At 42.7% G+C, this 15,800-nt stretch overlaps 1 protein-coding gene across 1 annotated transcript; it reads right to left on the bottom strand.

The window, feature by feature from the left end:
- EAF1 (ELL associated factor 1) lies at positions 1-15,800 on the bottom strand. Its single transcript, XM_035129533.2, has 6 exons — positions 15,667-15,800; positions 12,454-12,548; positions 10,937-11,073; positions 9,486-9,655; positions 6,922-7,140; positions 1-3,525 (listed from the first exon to the last, which is right to left on the bottom strand). Exons 1-6 carry the CDS (start codon positions 15,767-15,769, stop codon positions 3,479-3,481), a joined length of 771 nt encoding a protein of 256 aa, XP_034985424.1. The 5' UTR covers positions 15,770-15,800; the 3' UTR covers positions 1-3,478.

Below are 15,800 nucleotides of genomic sequence, written 5' to 3'. Positions count from 1 at the left end.
ATGGCTGAAGTTCATTTTTTATTTAAATAACACTTTAAAAAGAAAAAAAATCTACAAAATTTTACAAGGCATATATATATATATATTATTTACATATAAATGTAAACATACTATGTCTAAACGAATGATGCAGATAAATCTGAGGCACAAACTGCATCAAAAATAGGAGATCATACATCTGAGTTCGGTCTCGTTCCTATTTTATTCCGGTAACATTTGAAACAACTCAATTCTCTAAATAGTCTTGCCTGCTAACTCAATTGGCCAACACGTGGCTTATGAGAAGCATTAGGAATCTATTCAGTACAACAGCCTTTGTGCACAAGGTGTGGACCATAAAATCTCTCAAAGTCCCTCAGTCTTTCCAGCTTTGGGAGTACAGTCGTTTCAATTCCTTCAGATTACTAGATGCCATTACCAAATCCTACGCCTTGCAGCAGAATCCATATCTAAGCCAACTCAGCAGCGAGCCCAGCTAAGTTGAATCTTACTTACTTCCATGTGAGTGCATACAGGACTGCAGCCTCAATTTGTTTGCTTTTTTATTTTTCTTCTGTTAGTCACAAAGAGGGACAAAAGCGTTGTAAGACACTGAAGTACACCTAAGGTTTCATCTCAAGCAGTGGCTGCATATTTTCAAGCCTATCTTTTTGCAGGCCACAAACTAGAAACTAACAAAGCAAGGTTCTGCTGTATAGCAAACTCCACTTTTAGTACCTAAGTTTCTAATTTCTGCAGAAATTGCTGTACATGCACAATCCTGTCTATATGCCCTTCAGAACTGGCTCATAACATCCCAAAATCATATGAATGCTTTCTTTTCTGCCCCCTTCTCTCAAATGCATAAGAAAGCCAAACATGTGAACACAGCTCATCTCCCTCCAGTGGATTAAATTTGTTTTATAGTTGTGTATCATTTTAAAGCGATGCATCCATCTTCCTCCAATTCACATCACATTTGAAAGGTTACAAGAAAGGCATTCAAAAGAACGACTTGCAACCTAATCCCACCCCTAGTTGTAGCTGCAACAAAGGTTGTAGCGTCTTTCCACGCAAGGCAAGAGGAACAACCCTAGTTCTGCTTTCCTTGCCTCTCAAAATCTCTCCTGCCTATTAGCAATATGATCAGCCTACTGATTCTCACAATAGGGCTTCCTGCCTTGCTTTGAGATAATGTTTAGGTACTCTCCTATTCAAAGATGGAGGTGGCTGAATTAGAGACGCAACATTTCTGGAAATTTTGAGGCTCTGGGCAAAAGCAGAAATGGAAGGGGTGTGGAATGAAACATACACGATACTTTCCTATCAAACCCAAACTTACTTTACTGCTTTAACAAGATAAAATGTGTCATTTAGAATGTAGTTAGCATCTAAAATGGTACTGCTTGACACATTTATAAAAATCCAAACAGCAATCCTATGCACGTTAACTCCAAAGGAAGACCCACTCTTTGAGCAGAGCTTACTCCCAGGTACGCAGCCTCAAATGTATAAATAGCTTACAGTGCAATCCTACATGATACAGTTCTACTGAGGAGTAAACCCCACTGAGTTCAATGAGTTGTAGTATCGCCAAGCTAGAACAAAGGTTGCCATATATGGCAAGCAGCAATTCACAAGGAACCCAAGCCCCAAGTATTCCTTTCGTGTAGATGGCAACAGCTTCTATGCACAACTTCAGCACAACAGCACTCTCCCCACCTGTGATTTCTAGCAACAGGTATTCAGAAGTATGCTGCCTCCAACAATGGATGTAGAAGACAGCCATTGACTACTGGGCACCTGGCTTCTGATAATGCCAAAGCTAAGTTTGGATAAATTTGAAAAGCTTTATACAATTAGTTCTCTGCTTTTCACTGCAACGTTGTACCATTTGCCTACAAAATGCGTGCCATTTATTAGGAACAAATACACGAAGGATTGTGTCCTGTTCCCTGTTGACCCACACAGATTGGCAGGTGGAACTTTGGAGAGGCTAAATCTGGTATGTTATGGGTAGTTCTTGTTCTGGGGGATTCTATGCTTCTCATTTTGAAAAGTTATGGGTCTCAACAATCCAGTAACTTCACCAAATGACACGAGTATCACTTCCTACGAGTGGGAATTAAAGTCCCCCACATGTGTACACATCTGTTTCGCTACACAGTATGTTCACATAACATAAAGCACTGGATAGGGATGGGATTTTCTTAAAATCTCAACATCAAGTTTATGTGCACAGGTTTCCCCCCCCCTTCTAATTTTCATCTTGCTCCTTAATCTTGAAGGGGTTAGATTCCCCCACCCCTGCACCGGTCCTGCTAAAAATGCCAACAATTCTTGCCCATTATATGCGTTATTTTATGTATATTCACTCCAGATTTCCTAAAGCTAACAGTGCATAAATACATACATACAATGATGCATATAACCATATGAAATACATATGCATTAATTTACTTATAAAATTATGATGAAGTATACTGAAGCATAGAGATTGACTCTTCTATGTACATCATACTTTGATATACATTTTTGGGGCATATTATTAGTTGGGCTTGTCTTGGGCATAAGTGGGTGCTCGAGGCAAGAGGCAGTCCAAGACGAGCAAAACTGAATGGGTTTGGAACTGCCCAAATCAGTGTATAAAACCATTTAAAAACATTCCTCCATTCTTAGTGCTGAGTGGTGTGGGTTTCTACAGTGCATATTGGCCAGCAGACCTATACATTTTCATGTGTGATGGGGCACAGGTATGATGAATTTCTTACATGGAAGTAATAAAAGGCATTGTTAGGTTTCCTATTTGTAACGTCACAAAAACTTAATCGGCATACGATCTCTCAGCAGTAGTAAGAAAGCCTTACAAGTGAGTCTACAAGTTATTGGCCTATGCATGGTTCTACTAAAGTCTCTGCCTACACATACCTCTATCAATCACTTGTGTCATACTGAGAACCTCAAAAGGAAAAAAGAAAGAAAAGACACCCCAGTTTTTTAAATTCCCTTGCCTGGGTGAAATTTGTATTCATCACAGGTGACAAGGCTATTGACAATTAACACCTGCCTTAATGCTATTTGACATCTTTGCATAAAAACGCTTGAAATTTGTACTCCGCTTCCTATTTTGTTTTTAAAATGGTAAACCTGAGTTACATCTACCCCAGAGACAGCTTTTGCTTTATCTTATTGGGGTACACAGCCTTTCCTAACAGCAAGAATCATATTGGAGTACACCAAAATTACAGAGCGTCAGCATGTTAAGAGCACAGGCCACTGAATTAAGACTGGTATATTCACATCCATTTTAAAACTTTCAAAAAGATACACAACATTCACAATTTATACATAAGTAAACAGAGTATAAGCCTTGCTTCAGGAATATTGGTTGCCCCCTTCACCTTCAAATGCCACATACAGCTGTGTCCTGTGAGCCGGCTTCTCAGGAGATTTACATCTTCATGTATTTGCAACAGAAAAGCAATGGAGAAACCTCATTCTAATCATCACTGTCACTTCCAGATTCACTCAACTGCAAGTCATTTCCTGTTTTTAAATAAAGGAAGTTAGAATTACTCGTTGGCTGTGATCTACATTGAAGAATTGCTGTATTTGACCTCAAATACACTGGGAAGAAAAATAGGGCGTTAGGCGGAAACACACTATTCCTAGGTCATAAATATATTCATTTTAATCGAATTTATGTACAGGACTGCCACTGTCGTTGACCTCTGCTCAGCATTCACTGGCTTAAGATTCACCAGGAGTCTGGAGGTGGCAGTGACTCATCTGCCCTGCAAACTGGTAGCTTTCTACTTGCCTATTGGCTTCATGTAGCGTTTAACATTTGAAAAAGAATAAGCTCATTTGTCTCATCGCAGACTTGGCCCAGCAGATGACAAACTGGAACAGCAGCACCCATTTTCTGCAGCAATTGCTGGCACCGGTTTCATTCACAGCTGGAAGAATTTAGACCCAGTCTGCTTTGTGTTCATACGAGGCCAAGTTGTGAAATCATATCACTATTTGCACAGAAGGGCCATGAAATCTACGGTATGTTAATTCTTAGTTATTATTAAGCATTTCCTTATTCGTTTTTTTAAAGCAGCACTTGGGCACCATAAAAGAGGCAGGAAGTGGTTTGATTATTTCTATCCACTCACACATGGGCGTAGGCAGGGGGGGCAGGAGGGGGCAGCTGCCCCCCCCCTAGAAGCAAAAAATTATTGTATTTTACAGACCATAACCAGCACTTTTCCCCTCCAAAAACTGAAGTGGAAAGGGCTTTGCTTTAGGGAGAGCAGCTCTCCACTTGCTGGGGGGGGGGCGGGAACACAGCTGTAACAAAAACACATGAAATAAATAAAGCAAAGTGGCTACCGGTACTTAAGCAGTTAAGACAATGGAGCAGAAAATCCCTTCAGGCAAGGTTTGATAGCTGACCAATTCACCCTATTGTTCTTCAGTGGTAGTTGTTAATGAGCATTCAGGGATCGCATTAAGAGTTCTATTGGCGATTTAATGAGGGTGCATTGACTAAGGTGGCTCTGCAAGGCTAAAAGGAAATGAATAAGAAAAGGGGGGGCTGTAGCTTTTGATAGACACAGTGATGTTTATAAAAAGCAGAGGTGTTCCAGTCTGCCCCTCCTCCTGCATCTGTATACTGTAAATCAGGGGTGGCCACCTCCCAAGAGACTCTGATCTACTCACAGAGTTAAAAACTGGGAGTGATCTACCCCCTTTTGGGGGGTTCAGGTCAAAGCTGTTGAGTTTTTTAAGGAAGGGAAGCCCTGTTTTTTTGAGTTTAGGTCAAACTTGTTGAGCTTCTTTTAGGAGGAAGGGAGGCCCATTTTTGTTTAGGGCTTCAGGTCATAGTTCAGCTTTTTTTTAGGGAGGAGGAAAATTTTGGGTGAGCTTTTTTTAGGGGTGCCAGTGATCTAGCAGTGATCTACCACAGACATCCAGTGATCTACTGGTAGATCACAATCTACCTGTTGGACGTGCCTGCTGTAAATCAAGCAGAGAGAAAGCTGCTAACAAGGTTCCTTCCTCTCACCCAGAGGCACCCACAAATGTGAGTTATCCCTCTCTCTATTTCTTCCTTCCTTCCCTCACTCTTCCGTCCTTAATAAAATATGGGGGGGCAGATAAGCCCCACATAGAAAGCCCATCAACATGGGGGGGTGACTCTTTAAAATACAGTATTTACCAGTAATTGGGGGGGGGCGGCACCTAGGCCTCTAGGAGTTGGCTGCTATGCCTAGGACAATTCAAGAAAGCAGATTGATGCATATGCTATGGTAATATATCAATAGAATCATGGAATTGTAGTCGGAAGGGACCACAAGGGTCATCTAGTTCAACCCCCTGCAATGCAGGATCTTTTTCCCAAGGTGGGGCTTGAACCCACGACATGGTTGAAATATTATGCTGATATGCAGCAACACCTCGGAGCTGTCGTGACTGCGGCCGTGCCTTCCCTCGCCCTCGTCCGCCCTGCCACCCCCTCTCGCCTGCCCGACCCTCCCGTCCTCTTACTGCAGAGTTCCAGCATCACAGCATCACCCAGAGGCACCCACAAATATGAGTTATCCCTCTCTCTATTTCTTCCTTCCTTCCCTCTTCCATCCTTAATAAAATACGGGGGGGGGCAGAAAAGCCCCACATAGAAAGCCCATCAACATGGGGGGGTGACTCTTTAAAATACAGTACAGTCGTACCTCGGGTTGCGAACACCTTGGGTTACGAACAACCCGGGTTACGAACTTTGCAAACCCGGAAGTATTTTCATCGTGCGCGCGTGCGCAGAAGCGCCGCACGCCTTTGCGCATGCGCAAAGCACAAAAATAGCGGAAATAGCGCTTTGCGCATGCGCAAAGCGGCGGTTCGGGCCCTTTTCGGGTTACGAACTTTTTGGGTTACGAACTGCGACCCGGAACGGATCGTGTTCGTAACCCGAGGTACCACTGTATTTACCAGTAATTGGGGGGGGGGGGGAGATGCACCTAGGCCTCTAGGAGTTGGCTGCTATGCCTAGGAGTAGGACAATTCAAGAAAGCAGAATGATGCATATGCTATGGCTATATATCAATAGAATCATAGAATTGTAGTCAGAAGGGACCACAAGGGTCATCTAGTCCAACCCCCTGCAATGCAGGAATTTTTTCCTAAGGTGGGGCTTGAACCCACAACATGGTTGAAATATTATGCTGATATGCAGCAACGCCTTGGAGCCGTCGTGTCTGCGGCCGTGCCTTGCCTCGCCCTCGCCCGCCCTGTCACCCCCTCTCGCCTGCCCGACCCTCCAGTCCTCTCCAGCCAAGCAGGGTAGCCGCCGATGCTGCCAGCCCCAGAAGCACAAGGTGGCCGCTGCCGCCGCCACGATATCATCAGGCCACCTGGCCCTGTAGCCCCACCCACGTTCCCACTTCGGGGCCCCGCCCCTGAACGACCATGGCTTGCCCCCCCCTAGTTTTGATCCTGGCTACGCCCCTGCACTCACACCCCTAATATGCAGCTCAGTAAAGTCAATGGGCTGCCAGGGGAGTTCTGAACTAAGCCTTTTTACAACATGAATGAATGAAACAGAAACAAACCTGATTTTGTTAAAACCCAAAGACCTCCATCTGTGTAGATCATGCTTGACCAGTTGCTGAATGATCTGCATTCAATTGTGGGCTAAATACACATCCATACATGTAACTGAAGCAGACACCGTGTTTTATTTAAAAAAACAGAAACGCTAGCTTCAGGAGAGAGGAATTTAAAAAGAAAGAAGGAAATTATGAGAAGGGAAAGGGCTGGGTACCACATCCCCTTCTCTCCCGAAGCCGCTTTTAAAAGCCAGCACTGCGTCTCAGACATCTGTGTGTCTAATGTGTATTTAGACCCTTAGAAAGTGCATGTGCTGTAATAAATACATGCAGAAGACAAGAAACTTACTGAGCGTGCTCATGAGCTGATTGCTTCCTTGTGGCCTGCTGGTTCCGTTGGCAACAGAGTTCTTGTTTTTACCCGGCTGGGAAGGGGAAGGGTGTGCAGCACCATCCCCATCGCTGCTTGAGGTTTCATCATCGCTCCCAGAAGAGCTCTCTGAATCCGACGAGCTGCTTCCGCTGCTGCTACTCATCTGCTCTATTATTTCAACCTCGGCTCTCAACTCTGGAACAAAGGGACGTTTGCGAGGAGGTCAATAAATGATTCCATGGGCCGTCAACGCAGATATCCAAACCAAACCATAGCAGACCGTTGAGATCTGCCCCTCCCCCCACAAAAAAATCTAAAAGCATCTTGGTGCAGAATGTGGCTGCCAGCATTTTGGCTTGCACCAAAGGACTTACACATGTCACAACCATTCTTGAAGCATTACGTTTGCTGCCTATTTGCTTCCAAGCCCAATTTTAGAAGTTTATCTTACCTTTAAGCCCTTAAGAACCAAATACCTGAAGGAGTGCCTCTTCCCATATCAGGCAGCTCCTGTCTGAAGATTTTCTGTAAAGGCCTTTCTCCAAGTACTGACTTTAGCAGAGGTATGTTATACGTTAACAGAGGGCCTTTTCTGTGGTGACTCCCTAACTCTGGAATGCCCTCCCTAAAGAAGCAAGCCTCTCACAGACATTGCATATTTTTCAGCACAATGCTAGCTGTTCTCAGTTTGCCCATGCACTTTTGATGACATGTCTACTCAGAAGTAAGTCCAAGTAAACCACGAGGCTTACTCTCAGGTAAGAGAGGCTGACCATTTGGATCCCTTCCAGTCGGGATTCAGGCCTCATCATGGGACTGAAACTGCCTTGGTCGCACTGGTTGATGATCTCCGGCGGGCTAGGGACAAAGGTGAGAGCTGTTTCCCAGTTCTGCTGGATCTCTCAGCGGCTTTTGAAACCATCGACCATAACATCCTTCTGGACCATCTAGAGGGGCTGGGAGCTGGGGGGCACTGTTATACAGTGGTTCCGTTCCTTCCTCCTGGGCTGTGTTCAGAAAGTGGTGGTGGGTTCTCTCACTCCCCCATGCTTTTCAACATCTATATGCAGCCGCTGGGAGAGATCATCAGGGGGTTTGGGCTGGGTGTTCATGAACATGCGGATTTTGTTGGAAGCTGCCCAGAGTGGCTGGGGAAACCCAGCCAGATGGGCAGGGTATAAATAAATAAATAATAATAATAATAATAATAATAATAATAATTAGATTGCTGCCTTTAGGATTACCGCCTTAGTCATAATGTTTAATTAACCTGCTTGTGCTGTAAGTTGTTTATAAAATCTTATTTACTAGCTTTATTGTATTTATTTATGTATATATGTAAAGGTTTTATTTACCCCTTTGCACACTACCTTGGAATCTTTTTTAATGAAGAGCAGTTAACAAAAAAAATGCAAATAATTTTTTTTTTGAAAATGTAAGGGTATACCAGAATATGGTAGTCTGCCAACCACTGATTAGAAAAATATATTAGAAAAGAAATGTATTACACATGGCAGCTCTTTCCCTTCTTTGCAAAAAGATGGACTACGCAAGTATTTCAACTCACATTTGTATGGGATTCTAACAGATCTGTCGTCTACTTACCTAATTGTTTTACTCTGACAAATACTCCAGTGTATCACGGAATTTGAATTCTTATGTAATGGGGAGTCTAAAATAGGATTATATACTTTTTCCAGTGTCTGGAGTTCAAATAAGAGTGAACTGTATTTTGTTTTGCTCTGAGCACTTAAATTGGCTTACTAAGAAGGGCTTGTCTTTGGAAACGCCGATTGAACTGAAATACTAATGAGACTTAGATTTTACCACGGTCTGGCAACTAGTTTCACAGACAATATTTGTTCCTAGATCAGTAACATTGCACAGCTATAGATATTTTGGGTGAAACTAATACAATAAATTAGCATTTTTATTTGTTATTTTAAACCCCTGAAATATAGGTGATGTATCATGACCACAGCATAACATTTTATTTGGAAGGATACTATTTAGGGGCAAATATACAGCGATCATTTTATTGTCAATATTCTACCAAGCTTTTGAGTTTTGCAAGACTTTTTATACCTTATTTCAGACACAACTGAAGTTCAGTGCCTTTTAAACTTTTTGCAGAATTTACTTTCCACAAAGCATATTTTAAAAAGGTAGATGATCATTTTTAAACCAGTGCAGAACATGTAACCCAATTATTCTGTAGACAAAACAGAAGTGAAATCACTGGACCCACCTTAATCTACTTTATGCAGGGACTTCAAAGTTCTGTAGACTAAGAAATCCAACTTTGGCCTCTTCACTTTGGAGCGAGGCCCCCCGCCCCCAATTTTTAGCTGAAAAGAAATTGCTGCAGTAACGTCTACTGTGGATGCTGTCACGTTATTCAGAGTGAGAAACAAATCAATTTCCTCAAATCTGTCTAAAATGGGACACAAAGAATAAGGAAAACTGGATTCATAGCAAATCCATTGAGAATTCCCAATGATTAATACTGTGAAGTTACAAAACCACCATGATTCCCATACCTCTCTTAATGTCATCCAGCTGAGGCTCTGGTGAAGGATTGTCTTTCAGTGGGGAGGTCTTGGGACCTGCTGCTGGTTTTGTAGGAGCTCTGAACTGGGTAGAAGAAGGTTGTGAGGCTCGGGCCGATTGCTGTTCTATCCGGGCCTGGATTTTGCTGCTGCCTTCAGCTCTGAAACAGGATTTTGAACACACAGATACAATAACAACTCAAACACAACACTTATGCATCTTCTCAACTCCCTCTCCCCCCAACCTCTTCTATCCTTTCCAAAATGTCTGAAAAATCCCAAATTATATCAGGATTGTGTAAAATCAGTAACTGTACATTCCAAGCAAATTTAAGACCTGTATGTATGTATATATATATATATATATATATATATATATATATATATATATATATGAGAGCACTTTCAGGGAGAGAATGAGACGTAAGCATTTGCTCAAATCTACCAAGGAAATAAATGGCCCTTTAAAAAGCGAATAAACAAAACAAAACAAAACACTGTCCGGATATAACATTTGCCTCTAGTAATTTCTAAAGGCCCCCCTAGCTACGGAATAGATCAAATTGAAACACGCAGCAATAGCAAATGACATGGCTCTTCATTTTCTGTAGCCCTCAACACCTGAAGCTGATCAGTTCCAGTATCTGATCAGAATTCCTCCCTCCCGGTTCTTTTCTTGGCTTTTAAAGTGTGTTCCCTACCTTCTATTTCATTTCAGAACAAAGCTGCAGTTTTTTTAAATTGATTAGTAAAAACTGATTAAAAAAAAAACATTTTCCCTGGTTGTACAGCTTGGGGAAAATTGGTAGGCTTCTGCTGTGTGTGTGTTATACTAAAGTAAGAAAGGAATTACTTTCATTTGTTTTCCAGAACAGTAGCTGCATTGGGTCCCATATGGACTATCCATTTAAAGCAGTATCATACCACTTCAAAGTCAAGGCTTTCCTCAAAGATTCCTAGGAACCGCAGTTTGTTAAGAGTGCTGACAGATGTTAGACCCTATATGAGGAGAATAGGGGGCTCCTAACAACTCGGAGCACCCTTAACAAACTGCCTACTTCTAGTGCAGAGGAATACTGTTCCAGGTTTAAAAATTCCCTGTACATGTCAGAAACCAGGGTTCTTGCCTTCTCTCCGAGATGCTGGTGTCATAGCTGCCAAGTTTTCCCTTTTCTCGCGAGGAAGCCTATTCAGCATAAGGGAAAATCCCTTTAAAAAAGGGATAACGGCAGCTATGGCTGGTGTTCCATTTTATTTATATACCTCTTTAATAACAAACAAGCACCATGTATATACTCATCAAAATATTATGTTAAAAAAAGAAAAACAAATCATAGTCAAGGGTTTGAAATATGCCACCTGCAGTGTGAGATAGGATTGTGCCATGTGTTGTTTTCTCCAAATTAGAAGCGGCCCTGTGTGTTTGTGCCAAACATTTTTACCTTGTCTTCTTGACTTGAATGCTGCTGCTTAGCTTTTCAAGCACATATTCCCCAGTATCGTGATTGATAATAAGCACACAGTCCTTCTGGTATGGTCTTTTATTTCCTTTGAACACCGTCATTGGAGGAGTAGAACCCTGGTTGTCAAGAAAAGCAGAGATTACACTGAAGTCCGAACAAGTGCACATGCTCATGCCAAGAAAAACTGACTCTTTAACTAAAATGCCATTTCTATTCACTCATCTTCAAGGCTGCAGTTGAACGTTTCACTAGGCTACCTCTGAATATTTTCAGTTGTAATGTGGTCACTGAACTGCACTTCAACAGTCTGCCTTTATAGATGTAAGGAAAAATGAATGCCTGCAAATTTAACATCTCTCTCTTTATGGTTCTTTGCAAAATGTGCAGTCTTGCATATTTTTTATTTTAGGCTTCAGGATACTTCTCGGTAGTTCAGTAAGGAGTCAAAGAGAAAACAGAACTCTAGCAATGCCTGTAAGTAGAACTATTACCAGAAGCAATTCATATATTCTGTATTTTTTGTGTATAAGACAATGTTTTTTGCTTTTAAAAAAATAAGGCAAAAATTGGGTGTCGTCTTCTACACAGATAGTGAATGCAGAGGGGGGACGGACGTGTGATTATTGGCAGCGGCAAGCAGGACATTGGCAGCAATGATTGGGCGGGTGATTGGTGGCTGCAGTAAGGCCTGCTGGCAATTGGCTGCAGCTGCAACAATTGGGCAGGTGATTGGCAGCTGTGGCAAGGCAGGGAGGTGATTGGCGGCTGCAGCAAGTGGGCAGGTGGGCTGTTAGTGGCGGTGAGCAGGCAGACAATTGGCGGCTACAGCGAAGTGTGCAATCAGCAGTGGCTGGGGCAAGTGGTCGGCAATGGCGGGCAGGCAGGTGAGCGATTGGCGGAAGTGACCTCCCCCACTCCCCAAAAAGCTAAACAACTTAATTTCTTAATTTTGGGTTAAAAAAAAATAGGGGTCGTCTTTATACATGGGGTCACCTTATACACAGAAAAATACAGTAAAATCAATATATCATTTATATCCAATGGTGTTCTGCGTTTCTAAAGGCAATGACCTAAGCACATGTATGTAAAAGAACATTCTATAAAATTCAGTCAGAAGATAGTTTCAAATGCAGGTTCCAGGCATACACTGAAGTTTACCTAGAACTAAAATAATAATCATAGCCTATGAAAGAAGGGGTCCACAATCGTATAACTAAAATATACATAGAAAGAGGCTACCTGGGGAGGGGAGGAGGATAGAAACACACACAATTTTAGAATAGCTATATACTCACATCCCAGACATACTACATTATTGGTGTTAGATAAGGCAACATAGAACAGGTAAAGCTGTTAAATCACCACTAGCTGTTACCGGGTTCTTTTGAAAAATGCATACAGTCTTCTTCTTGGACAAAAATTTAATACTGTAGTTCAGAGCAAAAAAGCATAGCTGGGGGAAGGAGGAGCAAAAATGTGACACACTGTAAACTTACTGGGATGTGTGGTAATGTAATTGTGACTTCGTCTCCTTTGCCAACTTGAAGCTCCCCTTCACAAGATGTATCGATAGATGCTGGTTTGAAATCATCTAGAGAGAACAATAGTTAGTATTAAATATCTATTGGGCTTTAAAGGTTTCCTGATTAACATCCATCTGGGACAATTTCACCCCCTCTTTGCTATTACTGATGAAATGTATTATTGTGGTGGATATACAGTCATACCTCGGGTTGCATCCGCTGTGAATTGCGTTTTTCACGATACAAACGTGGGGAACCCGGAAGTGTTTACTTCTGGGTTTCGCCCCACGCGCATGCGCAGAAGTGTTCTGTGTGCTTTGCGCATAAGTACTCTACCATGCTTTCGCGCACAGCACCCCGGAATGGATCAGGTCTGCAACCCGAGGTACCACTGTAAAGGGAATAAGGGAACCATGAAGGTTAGCTTAAAAGCTTTAGAAAACCCCAACAGTTACTGCATCAGAATATTTTATTTTGTTAAAAGCTTCCCCCCCCCCCGTCATTTTGCATCATCTACAAAGCTCCCTTTTGTTGGTGCCCCAAGAAACATTTAATTCTCCACCCACCCAGCAGCAAATCATCATGCTATAACACACTTTTAAATAAATCTTCCAAACTTCAAAAGTAGCTTTCAAAGTGTGCTGTCTGCTGTTAAAGAAATGCCTCTTGTCTCTTTCAACAGTAATGTGATATGCTAGGAAGCTTCAATTACTTAATTTATTCACATAAAAAAGTTGCTACTGTAACAGAACCAGTAAAAAAAGTAGGGGAATAGCACTACCTACTTACTTTGGGCAAACCACAAGTGGTCCCAACCAAGCAGCCAAATGACAACCTGCTGCATGTTTCACGGCTGGAAAAAGATGTACTGTATCCATTATCAATCTCTGCATTATTTTGGAAATGCTGTTAAAAACCTGCTAGCAAGATTCCTCTGGCTAAGAAAAATAGTATTTTTTAACTGACAAAGGCTCTGTGCTTTTTAATATCTGCTTGTAGGGTTCCCAACTTAAATGAAAGGCCTGTACCTCTAACACAGCTTGATGTGCAGAAATCATCTGCTGAAGCATTTCACGGTATGGAGAAAACACGATGCCCTGATCTTTGCAACCTACTGTTAACAGGAGAAAGAGTTGGCAACCCCTGCTTGCTTGCTTGCTGTGCCTCCTATTAAGGACACATACCCTATTGTCTGCAGAAATAACTGGCAACCCTCCCAAGCATTCATCATGGGGCACAGAGGATAGTAAATAGGCTTTGACCACAGGCAATTGGCCCAATCCAAATCTGTCCCCGATTGTGCACAGAAAGGGTTGCCAGCTTCTTAACTTGCTCCTGTCTCGGCCCATTTAACAACTGTTTGATTCCATAGCAGTTAGTCGGGATTGTGTTTAGTTCCAGGACACAGAAAGCTTTCCCTCCTGGTGTCTGCATCTCAAACTTTGAAGGAATGGTTATAGCAGGCATCCCCAAACTTCGGCTCTCCAGATGTTTTGGACTTCAATTCCCATCTTCCCCAACTACTGGGATGATGGGAATTGTAGTTCAAAAACGCAGGAGACCCAAGTTTGGAAAACACTAGTCTAGCAGTTTTGGAATGAAATGTCTCAACAACAGTTGTTGCAAATCACTTTCTTTTGATCCCAAGTGCTCTAAGAAAAAGCTGTCAAAATCCTTCTACAATTTCTACTTTTAGTTAAGTATTTTTATTTATTTCCTGGATGCCTAACCACACACATACAGAAATTTAGCAGCCGAGTATTTCTCCTGCAACTGCATCTCCTTAATACTAATAATACTACTAATATTTTTTTATATATACTCTGACCATCTGGCTGGGTTTCCCCAGTCACTCTGGGCAGCTTACAGCATATATAATACGGTAATAATAATAATAATAATAATAATTTATTATTTATATATAAAAACATAGTAAAACATCAAACATTAAAAACTTCCCGATATAGGGCTGCCTTCAGATATCTTCTAAAAGTTATGTACCATGGAGAAAAGCTTCTCTTGATGCTTTTCTGGCTGAGCAGCTGCTCTTAAGGGCACAGGAAGACCCCGACTAGTTGGAATAGAACAGAACAGAAATACTGACAACTGAAAACAGAGAGGGAGGAAGAAATGCTGCGATGGCTTTTCTGAACTCCCAAAAGCATGCCTAGCACTGAGAAGGTCAACCCCACCAAATTCAGTGGATTATTTAGATTGTTGTTGTTGTACGACCCCACCAGATTCAGTGGATTATTTAGATTGCTATTATTATTATTATTACTACTACTACTACCACCTTGAAACGCCCTCCCTTCAGATGCCAAGGAAACAACTATCTGACTTCGAGAAGACATCTGAAGACAACCATGTTTGGGGAAGTTTTCAAGGATGGATGTTTCTACTGTATTACATTTTTAGATATGTTGCAAGCCGCCCAGAGTGGCTGGGGAAACGCAGCCAGATGGGCAGGGTATAAATAACAAAATAATTATTATCCGTATACCCAGGGCCGGATTTAGGTTTGATGAGGCCCTAAGCTACTGAAGGTAATGGGGCCCTTTATATGTCCAGCTGTCCTTTGTCATCAAGGAATTGTGGCTGTTTTTTTGTGTTGAATGTATGCTATGTGGTGATTTGTGGACCTAATAGGTATCTAAAGCCATTTGCACATGTTGCCATGCAGAATGTAGGCACCCTATATATAGAAATGAGCAAACCAGTGATGTTTTAGGGAGCAGGCTAGCAGGCGGGGCCCATGACTTATATCACAGGAGCCCACACAACACAAAACACTGTTGCTGCGTGTAGGTTTTATTTTATTTGTTTTTTTATCTTATATTTTGGAAATGTACATGCAGAGGTTTTTTCCCCTTTAATTTTTTGGGGGGCCCGCAAGAGAGTTAGGCCCTAAGCTATAGCTTGTTTAGCTTATACGTAAATCCGGCACTATACCCTGGGCTCTCAGCCCCCTCCACTAGGCCTGAGCCCCCCTGGCCCGTCCTGAGAGAAGGAAGGGCTGCCATTCCCCGTCGGGCTCCCACTCGCTTCCCCCGGAGTCGGCCCCGTCGAGCTCCGCGGGGCTTGCTCGCGAGTAGGCCTCCTTTTCCCCCTCAGGAGCCGCTTCCCTCGGGCCCGGGTGGCTCTGGGCGACCGTCCGCTTCCCCCCCCCGGCGCCCCCTCACTCACAGCGGATGGTGTGGAAGGAGGCCTTGGGGTGCCTCTCGAAGCTCTCGCCCAGCTGCAGCGGGTGCTCGTCCTTGTCCAGCAGCGGGTTCGCCGAGCCGTTCATGGCCGCCGAGCGAAAAAGCAAGCGCGGCGGC

Source organism: Zootoca vivipara, chromosome 12 (genome assembly GCF_963506605.1).
Source record: "Zootoca vivipara chromosome 12, rZooViv1.1, whole genome shotgun sequence".
In the NCBI taxonomy this organism is placed as follows: domain Eukaryota; kingdom Metazoa; phylum Chordata; class Lepidosauria; order Squamata; family Lacertidae; genus Zootoca; species Zootoca vivipara.
The sequence above is the reverse complement of the archived record's forward strand: the minus strand, read 5'-3'. Positions and strand labels throughout refer to the sequence as shown.

What these genes read in the sequence shown, in the direction of transcription:
- EAF1 (XM_035129533.2), bottom strand. Translation starts at nt 15,769, where the DNA reads ATGAACGGCTCGGCGAACCCGCTGCTGGACAAGGACGAGCACCCGCTG. An exon ending in CTCCTTCCACACCATCCGCT is followed by an intron (nt 12,549 to 15,666) that starts GTGAGTGAGGGG and finishes TGTTCTCTCTAG; the next exon opens with ATGATTTCAAACCAGCATCT. An exon ending in ATTCAAGTCAAGAAGACAAG is followed by an intron (nt 9,656 to 10,936) that starts GTAAAAATGTTT and finishes ATCCTGTTTCAG; the next exon opens with AGCTGAAGGCAGCAGCAAAA.